Source organism: Primulina eburnea, chromosome 10 (assembly GCF_022965805.1).
Source record: "Primulina eburnea isolate SZY01 chromosome 10, ASM2296580v1, whole genome shotgun sequence".
In the NCBI taxonomy this organism is placed as follows: Eukaryota; Viridiplantae; Streptophyta; class Magnoliopsida; order Lamiales; family Gesneriaceae; genus Primulina; species Primulina eburnea.
Window position 1 is genome coordinate 1,788,713 of NC_133110.1, and position 13,464 is coordinate 1,802,176.

General features: G+C 32.4%; 2 protein-coding genes across 2 annotated transcripts; one reads left to right on the top strand and one right to left on the bottom strand.

Moving 5' to 3' along the window:
• The first annotated feature begins 2,527 nt into the window (after positions 1 to 2,527).
• On the top strand, positions 2,528 to 3,750 carry LOC140803860 (CASP-like protein 4D1). The gene is made up of 3 exons (XM_073159715.1): positions 2,528 to 2,781; positions 2,863 to 2,998; positions 3,476 to 3,750. Exons 1-3 carry the CDS (start codon positions 2,633 to 2,635, stop codon positions 3,689 to 3,691), a joined length of 501 nt encoding a protein of 166 aa, XP_073015816.1. The 5' UTR covers positions 2,528 to 2,632; the 3' UTR covers positions 3,692 to 3,750.
• A 3,363-nt stretch (positions 3,751 to 7,113) lies between these two features.
• On the bottom strand, positions 7,114 to 10,307 carry LOC140842377 (uncharacterized). Its single transcript, XM_073210230.1, has 3 exons — positions 9,372 to 10,307; positions 9,141 to 9,260; positions 7,114 to 8,638 (listed from the first exon to the last, which is right to left on the bottom strand). Exons 1-3 carry the CDS (start codon positions 9,822 to 9,824, stop codon positions 7,352 to 7,354), a joined length of 1,860 nt encoding a protein of 619 aa, XP_073066331.1. The 5' UTR covers positions 9,825 to 10,307; the 3' UTR covers positions 7,114 to 7,351.
• Positions 10,308 to 13,464: the final 3,157 nt, after the last annotated feature.

Consider the following 13,464-nt stretch of genomic DNA (forward strand, 5'->3'; position numbering starts at 1 on the left):
TAAGTACAAGGGAATGATATTTTTTTATGGAATTATTTTACTATATCAAATTGGTAGGCTTTGATGCAAAGTATGTATAGTTTAGGTCGGATTACGCATGCAATTGTGAATGTGTGTGCATTATATGATGTTCAAAACAGAATCATCTTGATTTATTTGCCTGTTGCGTCCTTTTTTCTTGGTGAAAAATCCGAATAAAATTTATATAACTAAGTCATAAGAGGTTGACAAATAACCTTTTCGAGTTTGAGTAGGTCTGTTGTGAGACGGTCTCACGAATCTTTATCTGTGAGACTGAGTTAACCTTACCGATATTCATAATAAAAAATAATACTCTTAGCATAAAAAGTAATATTTTTTATGGATACCCAAATAAGAGACATGTCTTACAAAATACGGCTCGTGAGACCGTCTCACACAAGTTTTTGGTCCTCGAGTTTACACAAACCCAATCTGAGATCATGCCTACGTATGATATTTTTTGTTACCGATATGATAACTCATCTCGCTAAAGTTTTGAATTTCACCGGTCGCCAAGAATATGTCGATTTTTGTATCAAGAAATATGATCTTGTTCTTAGTATATTTTCACCATGTAAAATACAATATTTTTAAAGAGTGAGTCTCATGTGAGACCGTCTCACGGGTCATAATCCGTGAGAACGGGTCAACCTACCCATTTCACCATAAAAGTAATACTCTTAGCATAAAAGTAATACTTTTTATGGGTGCCCAAATAAGAGATCCTTCTCACAAATACGACCCTGAGACCGTCTCAAACAATTTTTAAATAGATTTTTCGTCTCTTTTAACTTGACTGAATTTTTAATTTTATTTATATTTTAAATAAAGTTTATCTAGTTTATTTTTAATTTCATATTAGAATCATTGTTGTTTTTGCTTTGACATTTGTTGTTGTTCTAGGGGTGGTTAAATATCTAAGATCTCACTTTTAAGAATAATAATGTATACTTATGTGAATGATTACGTACTTTATACATATAGATATGATATAAAATTTAGAGATTATGTTAAAATAAAATATGTAAAGATTATTTTTATAAAAATTATGTTGTTTATGATAAGTGATATGATGATTTAAAAGTAGATAAGATTAAGATAAATTTATTTGTATCCAATATTTCAATCACGTTCGATGTATTTGTACGTATATTGCACGTTTTTGCCCATTAATTTATTATATTGTAATGTTTTTTCTCTGATTTTTCTGTTTTGGTTTTTCCACGAAAAGATAACGAAGATCTTCGCAGAAATCTCTCCGCTTCCTGGGTTGTGAGATGGATGAGTTTTATTTTTTCGCTACTGAACTTTGTTTTCTTCTTATATCTTTTATATACAATGTATAGTTAAAAAATTATTTGGGTAATATTTTCAAGACCATGATTCGGTTGTTGTTTTTATCCATTTATTAATACTTAACAATCTTTTTGTTATCGATAATTTTTTTTAAAAATAATTATCTTTTCAAAAAAAGAGGGTTATTCTTATAAATCAAGGTGATTGGAAATAAATGAGAAACGCAATCTAATATTTTTAATGTATTTTTAAAAATCAATTATAAATAAAATATATATCTTGGAAGCCACCGCGCCGCGCCGCCGGAGCCGATGACGACATCTTCATCAAAAGTCAAGATTAAACTTTCGAGAATGTTTAATCCTCTGATGTAACTTAATTTTGTTAAGATTGAAACTTGAACCTAACTCAACCCCAAAGCTAACTCAAGGGAGGAGGATTGTCCAAGACCATATATACAACTCTCAGGTATTTTATCCAACCGATGTGGGACAACTAAGACACCTGCCTCACGTCCAGGAATGAACATCTGGAGCGTGAAGTTTACAAATGACCCAATTATGAGCAGAACGGGTGACCCAGCTATGGGCAGTCCAACACGCAATGGTGGAACCCGAGCTCTGATACCATGTTAAGGTTGGAAACTTGGACCTAACTCAATCCCAAAAGTTAGCTCAAGGGAGGAGGATTGTCCAAGACCATATATACAACTCTCAGATATTTTATCCAACCGACATGATATAACTAACAAAATTCTCTAAAATCATAATATTGAGTCAAAGTTTTACTACTTAAAAAGTATACATGGTAACCGAATGCGCGCCCATGAGTATGTTTCTTAGAAATTAACCAACATTTGATCACCTCTTCTATTCTAAATAACATGTTAATATAATATTCTACTATAATTACTATGTTAGTCTGTATTATTTTCTTATTGTCCTTGTATTTATTTATTGACCAACTAATTTGGATGTGATATTGTCCTCTTTCATTTTGTGTCATCTGGTATTTGTTTCTTTCCCCATTTTTACTATTAAAAAAACATCAGAACTTCATTGTTCTCCTTTTGATCTTGATTCATGGGCAATATTTGAATTTTTAAAACTGTCTAGCCGAATAATATTAATGTTGTCCGTGGCCAGCTGCAGCAGCATCTCCCTAAACGCGTTCGATTTTATCGGCATATCCAAGAACTATAATTCATCACGACATATATTAATTTTCTTATAAATAAGGTTACATTTCTCACTTCAGGAAAAAAAAACACACACACGTACACGCGCGCGCACCAGTTTTTGACTTGCGAGCACTAATGGCTAGCCGGGCTATGCTGAACACGATTCTTTTTCTGAGGATCTTCACTCTTTTAGCATTGGTTGCCTCCATCGTGGTTATGGTCATCAACAAGGCCAAAGATGACGATGGCTCTAAAACTATGTTCTACGACTTTATCGGTTTTAGGTAACTAGAAAAAAAATGCATGTTTATACATAAAGTATTATGGAGAAATCGATTATTAATTGTGATTTTATACTTGAATAGGTACATAGTCGCAGTTGGTGGCATAGGAGTTATTTATACACTCGTTCAAATTCCATTTGCAATATATAATGTTGCAAAAGAGAAGAGGCTCATACGCAACGGATTCCTCCAAGAGTTTGATTTTTATGGAGACAAGGTCAACAAATCTTCAACTTTTTTAATTTTTGCAATCAATAAAATATTGAATGTATAAATTATTTTTCATCAGTATTATGGCATAGATTAGTATGATAAAAAGAAAATGTTTGGGTTTAGTTAGAAAAGAAAATTCCAATTATATATATATATACATAACATGATGACAAACTATATTATTCCATATGTAAAATGATTGAAGAAACTTTTGAAGTGTGAAACTTTAGCTAGCTTTTGGAAAATTGCACAGATTTTGTTTAAATAGTAGGAAAATTTACAAAAACTTGATCCTACAAGTTAGTCTCAGTGGTTTTTTCGTCAGTCTATTCGCCAAATCTGATATTAAATTTGCATGTTTAACGAAATTTTCATCGAGAGCTAACATGTCGTCATATATTAGTGACACATGAAGTCGTACCAGCATTTCGACGATAATCAAATTAATTACGGAAAAAAAAAAACTATATATAATTTGCAGGTAACAGCATTTCTGTTGGCAACGGGAGTCGGCGTTGGTTTCGGCATATCGTGCGAGTTTAAAAGAGCTTTTCCCCTCAGCGACGAAGGAAAGAAATTCCTAAACATGGCCAACATTTCAACCGGCATCCTCCTCGCCGGATTTGTCTCCATGGTTCTACTTTGCATATTTTCTTCGCTTCGTTGGTCTTCTTCCAATAAAGGGTTTTTCAAATAATACATTTTTTTCATTAAATAATTAAAGCTTCCATTATTCGATTTCTCTGATGTTTTTTCGCGATTAGATGACTGATCTGTGTTTAAATTTATATCTAATATATAGTTCTTGAATCAGGTTACCATGTTGTAGTAATAACTGGATGTACTGATTTTAGTTAAGGAATAATGTACTCCATATCGTTGGTTATGAAGCGAATTTATAATGATATTAAATCTTCTTGAATAATTTTTTTTTTGTTTTTCTGGATACCGCACAGGGCAGCTCATCCTCATACAAGTGAACTTAGGACAAAAATCTTGTTAGATCGACATATTTAAGATTATTCAGAAATTAATAGCAGAAGGCCGACATTCAGAAATAATAAAAGGGTAATGTCAGTGAACTTACAGTTAACTAAACCAAATAGTTCATTACCCAAGAAAATTGCCAAAAATAAGCAAAATGAGCTGTCGCAATAAATAAGTAATATTTTTTCATTAATGATCAAATTATAAGATTCGTCTCACAAATTGACATGTGAGGTAATCTAAGATGAGTTTATCAAGAATATGTTAAAATATAAAACCAATAAACACAGGAATATTTTCCACACACACTTGGCATCCACCACTTGTAATCTAGCATTATCAAGACATAATATCTCTATAAATTTTGTGTGAGATATTCGTCCATGTTGTGTGGTCTACGTTAAACTTGACAAGAAAATAATTCAATATCACAATCAAGGTTTCATGTTGAGCCACTCGCTAATGGTGCATGCACATGTGATAATTATTTATATTATATGAATGATAAGTGATTATATATTGTGGGTCGACATAAAAATTCTGATTATAGCTGTGTTAATTAATTAATATTATGGAATAAAATTTATATGCCAAAAAAACAAAAAGTCCATAACAAAATTTTATAAACATTTCTTATCTTAGGGCAATCATTTTCCACTTGTTCGAGGCGGAAAATGTGAAATCATTTAATTTTAAATATATTTATTAATATATATATATATATACACACACACTTGATTAATTAATCAGGCTGACAAAGGTAACATGGTTGACAAAAGCTAGCCATGACCTAATGCATGAATGAATTGACGTGTTTTGGACATTGGAATCCCATTACAAATACATATCTTCCAGCTGTGGTTGGTACTTAGTTTAATATAAGTGCAAGGTCTCTGTTTTGGGACATGGCCCCTACAGCATTTCTTTAGGTTTCAGACACAAACACACAGCAATTCCTTCTCCTTGATTTTGCTAGCAATTAGAAACTGACATAGCAATGAGGTGACAACTGTTAATTGTCCTACATCGGTTGAATAAATAACTTGGGAGTTGTATATATTGGTTTGGACAATCCTCCCCCTTGAGCTAGCTTTTGGGGTTGAGTTAGGTCCAAGTTCCAATCTTAACATGGTATCAGAGCCAGGGTTCCACAGTTTATGTGTTTAATAATATTATCTAAGATATATATATATAGATAATAATATATATATATAGTATATATATACTATTATAGTTATTATATAATTAGTATTATATATATTATATATATATATATATATTATATTAAACAAAGCATAGAAACGTTGTTGTTAAGCTTGGAACTTGGACCTAACTCAACCCCCAAAAGCTAGCTCAAAGGTTAATTAGGCCACCCGTTCTGCCCATAATTGGGTCATTTGTAAACTCCACCGCTCCAGATGTTCATTCCTGGACGTGAGAGGGGTGTGTGTTAAATGCCCCACACGGGTTAAGATAATTAACCTTTGGTAGTATATATGGAATTGGACAATCCTCCCCCTGAGCTAGCTTTTGGGTTGAGTTAGGTCCAAGTTCCAATCTTACACAACAACGTTGTTATATGCTTTGCTTCTATAGTAGATGTATATAATATATATATATATGATATATATATATATAAATTCTATATATATATATATATATATATATATATATATATATATATATATATAGAGGGCTGTTACCCTACACCCAAGGGTGCAGGGTAACCGTGGGCGACAGCTGAGCTGGCGCCCACATGTGCATTTTTTATTTTTTAAAAAAACAACAATTAGCGACGGTTTTTAAACATCCGTCGCTAATCGCGACGGATGCTTACAAACCGTCGCTAAAATTTAAGAATCCGTCGCTAAATGTCTAATTTTAAAAAAAAACGGACAGAGGGACGTTCACAAAATCGATTCTCCTGTCCAACCTACCGCCCCACAACACAGAAAAGTTTGAAATGAACAAAAGTAATTTTGGTTAGATATTTAAATTCCTTTTTATTCTTTAAAATTGTGAGGTTTCAAGCAAACTGTGCTTTTGAGGCGCACGGAAAAATTTTTATTTGAGCCGCACTTACTTACATTCACACATACATCGAACCAAATTTTTATTTCTAACAACTTCGATTTACATTCACACACATATTTTTATACCCGAGGTTTTCTAACACATTCACGCATAAATTCTACCGGGGGTGAGAAATTTTCCGACAACATCGAGTTACCTACGGATTTGAGGCGCACGGAAAACCCTTGCACGAGATCTCCAGATTTGCCTTCAGTTGAACCTCACTTTTCTGTGTTGTGTTTCTCTCAAACTTTTCTGTGTTGTGGGGCGGTAGGTTGGATGGGAGAATCGATTTTGTGAACGCCCCTCTGTCCCCCTCTGTCCGGTTATTTTTAAAATTAGACATTTAGCGACGGTTTGTAAAATTCCGTTGCTAGTAGCCACGGATGTTTAAACACCGTCGCGATTAGCGACGGATTTTTAAAAACCGTCGCGAATTTTTGTTTAAAAAAAAAAGAAAATACGCATGTGGGCGCCAGCTCAGCTGTCGCCCACGGTTACCCTGCATCCTTGGGTGCAGGGTAACAGCCCTCTATATATATATATATACACACACACACATATAGTTGGTCGTGGATGGTTATTATAACCCGTCGGATTATATATTTACTTTGTATATGATTCGATATGAATGTATTAATAATAAATTAATTTTTTTTGGGATTAAGATGATTAAATATCTTACCATATATTGGATTGATGCCATCATGATTCTTCGTTATATCTTGAGTTTTTCTCTATGATGGTTGGAGAATTTTCGTAACTACTTGTGCACCTATGCACACGTACCGTGCTTATATATTAACATGTTTTAGTGTGAATGATAATTTTGTATTTTAATGAATTTATCATAATAGAGTTATTATTTCAATATTAAACATTATATATAATTATGATTATGGATGTCTTTCCAATTGAAAAAAAATAAGATATCTAATTATTTATGAAAAAGTTGCCCAAGTCTAAATAGCTAAATATTCTCTGAAAAATAATAAAGCATGCATGCACATGTCATTTCTAACATGAAACACATCTAGTGTAACATATATTTGGCAGCATAACTTTTAGCAAAGAAGCAAACTTTGTACTAATAATTTTATGCAAATGATATAAAATAATGAAAAAGAAAAAGGAAAATTCAATTTTACAATCAAATTCCAGAAAACTATTAGTCTCCCAAGCAAAATTTAGTAGCTATGGACAAAATTATCTCCTTGATGTATCGAAGAAGGGCACGACGTAGATTGCTGGATGGGATATATCACCCCATTAGAACTCATTCAAGACAGACTGTGTTTCAGCTTGGACCAGAAAATTCTTGAGAAGAAACCATTCTTGTACCAGAAACGATGTTGTCTCTCAGATCTTTAATCACGTTGTATCTCTGGATTTCGTCCTCGGCATCATTTTTCCAAGATTTTGATGCAAATTCAAACAATACATTCTTATCAAACACATCAAAATTTCCTTGTTTATTGGTAGTGAGTTCCCATTCTATGCCATCTGCAAATTTTGCTTGCGAGGAAATGGTTGGTTTCTGTATATTCTCGGATGTTGGCATAGTCCCTTTGCTTCTGTCGAATGAATTTCTCTTCGCCTCATTTTTTACAGTATCATTCCAGTGAAAGGTCTTGTTGAGCTCATCTACGCTTAGTTCAATCGAGTGGAGGTCACTATCATCTGAGTCATCTTCATCTTCATTTTCCTCCACTTTGCCTATGGTTTCTTGATCCTGATCATTCTCGTCTTCTTGAAATTGATAAGAGCCTGGCAAAGTCTCCCTCAAATGTCTCTCCAGTGCCTTAATTTTTTCATATCTAGGAGAGCCGTAATCTTCTTGCTCTTCTCCATTCTTCGATTTCAAAAATGACTCAAGCTCGTTTCTCAACTTGTCAACAAGTGCATTTTTCTCCTCGAATTGATACTTAGCTTCCAAAAGCTTCATCTGCACTCTTTCCTCGCGTAGTACATCAGCTAAATGAAGCATTTCCCTCTCTTTTTCCACCTCTTTCCGAACTTTGGCTGAGTCTCTCTTCAATTCTTCAACTTCCGCCTTGTCTTCACCAATTCCTCGAGCCAGCTCATCACATGCTTGCTCCATGATCTCACATGCTCGTCTCTCTCTTTCGAGTTCTTTGGTTGCCCTTGACAAAGAGGCTTTTGTTTCGGCTAATTCTTTCCCGAGTTTTTTGTTCAATTTCTCAGTTTGTTTCCTTAGCCTCTTCTCTACCTTGAGCTCCCCTGATAAGGATGCAACGGCACTTTGAATCCTATCTTGTTCTTTAATTTTCCAAACAACCTTTTCCTCTAAAAAGTGCTTCAACATGTTTTCGACATCAGTCTGGTTATTCCTTTGCTCTAGTATATATTGATTGAAGTGGGTACAAGTACGATTGAGCTCTAATTTCAAGGCAGATACAAGGGATAAGCTTGTAGAATTTTTCTGATCAAGAGGCCAAATGCGACTCAACAGTTTGATCAGTTCTTTAGAAGTTGTAAGACCATTGTATACATCATTAAGATGAGTCTTTGATCCAATTAGGTGTTTAGATGGACTGTGGATGTGGTTTTGTTTTGGATCAACCTGTTAGATGATAAAGAGAAGAAAAGAATCCGACCCTTCATGTTAAATCTTGTCGAGGATTTTCGCAGAAGACATTCACAATCAGACAGATGAAAATAAAAAATGAAGCGTGTGCTGATATATGCTAGGAGACAATCGTGAGAAACAAGTTGGACTCAATAGGATGGAGAAATGAAAATAACAACAGGTTTGCGGTTGCTTTATTTAAAATATATAACAACTGCCCCAAACCCAAAAAATAAATCATGGTTCCCCACCATATATGACATTGTTAGTTTTGAGGAACCCATAAGAAGCACAAACCATGTTCTCTGTTTATCTAATTAACAACCTATTTTGTCCATTTCTTAACAGCAGCTGCTCCAAAAGCCATCATGCAATAAGATCACTAAAATCATTGAGAAGAAATATGGAATCAACAAACAGAAATCCACAAAAAAGATTCTTAAAATACAATAAAAATCTACTTGCATTTCATAACAAAGTTCAAGCATCAAAATACCTCCACCAAGCAATTACTGAAAGAATTAGCACGTCCAAAAGCATGATCGGGTAGCAGAAGCTTTTGAGAACTGGATGATGCCCGGTTTCGATGCCAGCCAGCTTTCGAGGCAGCCATACCCTGCAAATTTTCAGAAGTAAAAAACTTCAATATCATAGATCAGTTTCGATTCTACTGCCTCACATATATCTTAATCTAATGACTTAAAAAGCCAATTACAGACAATCCCACCTCAGAAACAGGACCCTGAAATTGATCAGACAAAGCAAGTGCCATCGAGTCCATATTTGGCTCGAAAATCCTTTCTTTTCTAACAATTCCCACTTCACTCATCTTGTCGTCCATATTTTCCCTTTTAGTTATGGGTGGAAGCAGCCCATTAATCTCCCACAAAGTGGCAGCCAATTTTCTAGCCGACACCGAAAAATCTTTAGCATTTTCACCACCCTTTGCCGCCACATACTTGAATCCATTATCAAATTCCAAACGTGGCGATTTTGAACCATTCAATTTCCACAAGGGAACTGGGGTGCTTGATCCCACTCTTTTCCCAACCAAAAACGCACGCTTTAACTTGTAATTCTGCACCAAAGATGATGATGAAGAAGAAGAACAACCCCTCTTTCTCACCTTGCATTTCCTCCCACCAATTCTCATATCCAAATTCAAGTTTTTCCCCAGCATTATCCTCCGCTCAATATGTACTCAATTTATCAATTATAAATGTATCGCTCACTTTCAACAATCGAAACCCACAAATCAGCGCGATAACACAGCTTTGATTTCGGGGGGGCACTTTTGGAACTGATTCTTCAGTTATGAAAAAAGTTAAGTATCACTCAAAGATTTTTCTAAAATGCTTTAAAAACCAGTCAAAAAGAAGAGGCAATCTTTGAAACTTACAGGCTCAGAAACGTAGTTTCTTTTTGGATTTGGAAATGATGGCATGAGAATTCGAGTCCCTGTAAAGTCGGGCCGGGATTCAAACTCGCAGAGAGGGAAAAGAAAAGGGAGTCATGTGAAACTTTTCTGGCAAATGAGTTAGCAAGATCCTCGAGTTTGGTTAGAAAAAGTGATGCAAATGGGTTGTTGAAGAATCAAGAAAGAGGTGAATCTGCTATCCTTTTCCATGAAAAGGAAATGGCTTGAGAGTGAGGGAAATAAAAAGGAAGAGAGGGGACGTGGCTTAAGCTTAATCACCTTAAAAAAGGACAAAGTAAATTTCCTATATTTTAGGATGTTATTTTGGAAAATAAAAAATAAAAACATTTTAACATGTTTTTAATACACAGATACAATATTTTTTATAACTAAAAATTTTGAAATTTTTTATGTCTAAAGTGAAAATTTAAAAGATAATTTTACAACAAAAGCATGAGAAGTAAAAAAAATAAAATTCCATGGAAGGCTATCATTATGTTAAAAATTACAATTGATGATAACTATGTAAATCAAATATTTTAATTTTTATATTACCAGTCAAACTATACGTTTTAATTGTTTCTGTAATTGCTACTCTGAAACATATAAATTTCATATTTTTAAAAGTATATAACATATATTAAAATATTACTGAATTAATTTGTTTCCAACCAATTCAAATTTTTTTTTACCTATTTTTCAAAAGAAAAACGCGTGTATCCAAATTCACATTTAAAATATTTCTAGATTTTTCATATTTTATATGACAATCCAAAATATACAATATATAATAAAAATCCACGACAGCTAACCGTAGATATATACTGGATAAATCATCGAACTAACGATAACATATAAACCACATTAACCAATAATATTCATGTACATGTCGATTCAATCCTAATCCAATGTACGTATAATGTTTGTATGTAACAAAGGCAGTTAATACGATTGACCAGGTTCTATGCATTTGCATTGCATTTGATTTTACAAAATTGCCCCTTAGCTTTTACTGTCTTTATTTATTGAAATTTATCGAGACACAGTACGTCTTATACGGAAATCAGGAAAAATCAAACCATATTTGATTTGCTTTTATTACAATAATTTGTTTTTTTTGCATATTTAATATTTTTGCTTTGGAGCGTTGGCGAAAAGTCGATCGTTGGATCTATAATGTCGTTAAGTCAGCATTGGCTATAAAGGGACTTAAAAATGTTATAAAGGGACTTAAAATACTTAGTACAATATGGTTATATTTTGATTATTTAAAATGTAAAAATCAATTTTTTGACAAATTTACTTAATAAAAATTTATTTTGGAAAATTAGTTTCCTATATGTTTTCGAGCTAAAAATTTGCAATGAGTATTATTAGGAGTGTCAATTCGAGAGGGTGGGTTGGGTTGAGTTGATAAATAGTACTATTCAAAAATTGTTCAACCCGAACTCTAGTCAACCCGAAAACTTTCAACCTGAATCAACCCGATCAACCTGATTTTAAATTTATTATAATTTTTTTTGAAGAAAATTAAATAAACTTCAAAAAAATAATACTAATATTTTAATTTAAAACATAATAATAAAATCTCTATCATATCTATGATTTAAATTTGAAAAGCTAATTGTAGAAAAATAAAATATATTTATTAAATTAAATCTGTTTAAAAATTTTTAAAAAAATGTTCAAAATAAATATTAATTTATGACAATTTATGATATAAATATAAAATAAATATTTTTCAGACATACAATATATAAAAATATAAGAAATATTTATTGAATATATATTTTTTAAAAAAAATTAAAATTTTCGGGTCAACCTAGGTTGATCCGAACCCAACCCAACCTAATCATTTTTTTGGGGTCAGCTATCAGGTCCAACCCGAACCCGGAAACCCCAAACCTGATTTTTTTCTGTTGAACCGTGTCAGATTGTATCATGTATGATCTTGACACTCTTAAGTGTTAGTGAAATGACTTTGAGTGAGGAAAATTTATGTATCGTTAATAGTTTAAAAAAATATTAATCAACTATAGAATTATATTTATTTATGAATTTAGTATGTAAAACAAATGATTTGATATTATATTTTAGGCACATGAGAAATGTGTGTTTATTAGATTCGAGTAACTATCTTATGAGACAGTCTAGTAGATTTATATTCGTGAGATGAGTCGACATAATTCTTATATAGAGTAAAAAAAATATTTTTGGTGAATTTGGTAAAGTACGAGATTTTTCTCACAAAATTTACTCGTAAGATGACGTAATAAGAATTTAAATATTTAAAATTGTCCAACTACTGCATGTATAATTGGCCACTATGTTACTATAATTTCACTGCAAAAAAGGTGTCGGGGGCCCCTACGCTTAATGGATGCAAGACAATAATACAAAATTAAAAAGAAAATGTAGGGATTTTATTTTCTTGATTTGGGATTAAAAAAAAAAACTATAAAACACCCACATACGGATAATGTAATCTGGTCCCATCCACATGACCAGCCACCAAAATTCCATTCATACACGCATTTTGTCGCGTTTCTAAATTATTTACACGAGATTTATATATTTTAAATGTATAAAAATATATGTATAATGATAGATTTCTCATACGAATACGACAATCTTGTTCGAATATTATTTATAATTTATATCGTACGTGCTTGGAGGTAATAAGTTGAATCAACTAAGTATATATGACTAACGAGTTTATTTCGTTGATATAATTGTAGTATTTGGTATATTGAAAAACGATTTATCTAACAATTGATATCTGACTCAATGCCATATGTTTGATCTTCGTAAGTTTACAAAATGACGTAATATTTTGGGAGAAAAGTAAAATTTAGCACTTGGATGACTGTATTATTAAAAATTTTAAGTTGTCTTATAATCATCAACTATATACACATTTCATAGATTTAAGACATAAATATGACAATTTGGTGTGAGTTTAGTTCAAAATTTTGAGGTAGAAGTTTTTTTTTTGTAGTTTGGGGATTAAGAACCTAAGCTATGTCTCCATCTTTAATAAGATCTTTACAATTAAAGATATCGGGTCGGAATATAATCCGTCGCCAATCCTTAAATAAAATAGGTACACGGCAACGATTGATTTTTCTATTGTTAAAGTCGGATTTTTTTTTTTTGATGTAGGATTATGAATCTTGAAATTGGGGTGATCAATTAATTAAGACAGATAAACATGGTCGAAAACAATTGTAAATATCACACAACAATATTCACAACAATTATATCGTGAATTTTTTTTATTAAACCGTGAGATTTTACTATTATCTCATGTGATTTAGTATTGAATTTATTACGAGATTTTAATAAATAAAAATTTTGTATTGATTTTTTCTGTGGTAAGAATTGTTAATGTACAAAATTTGAT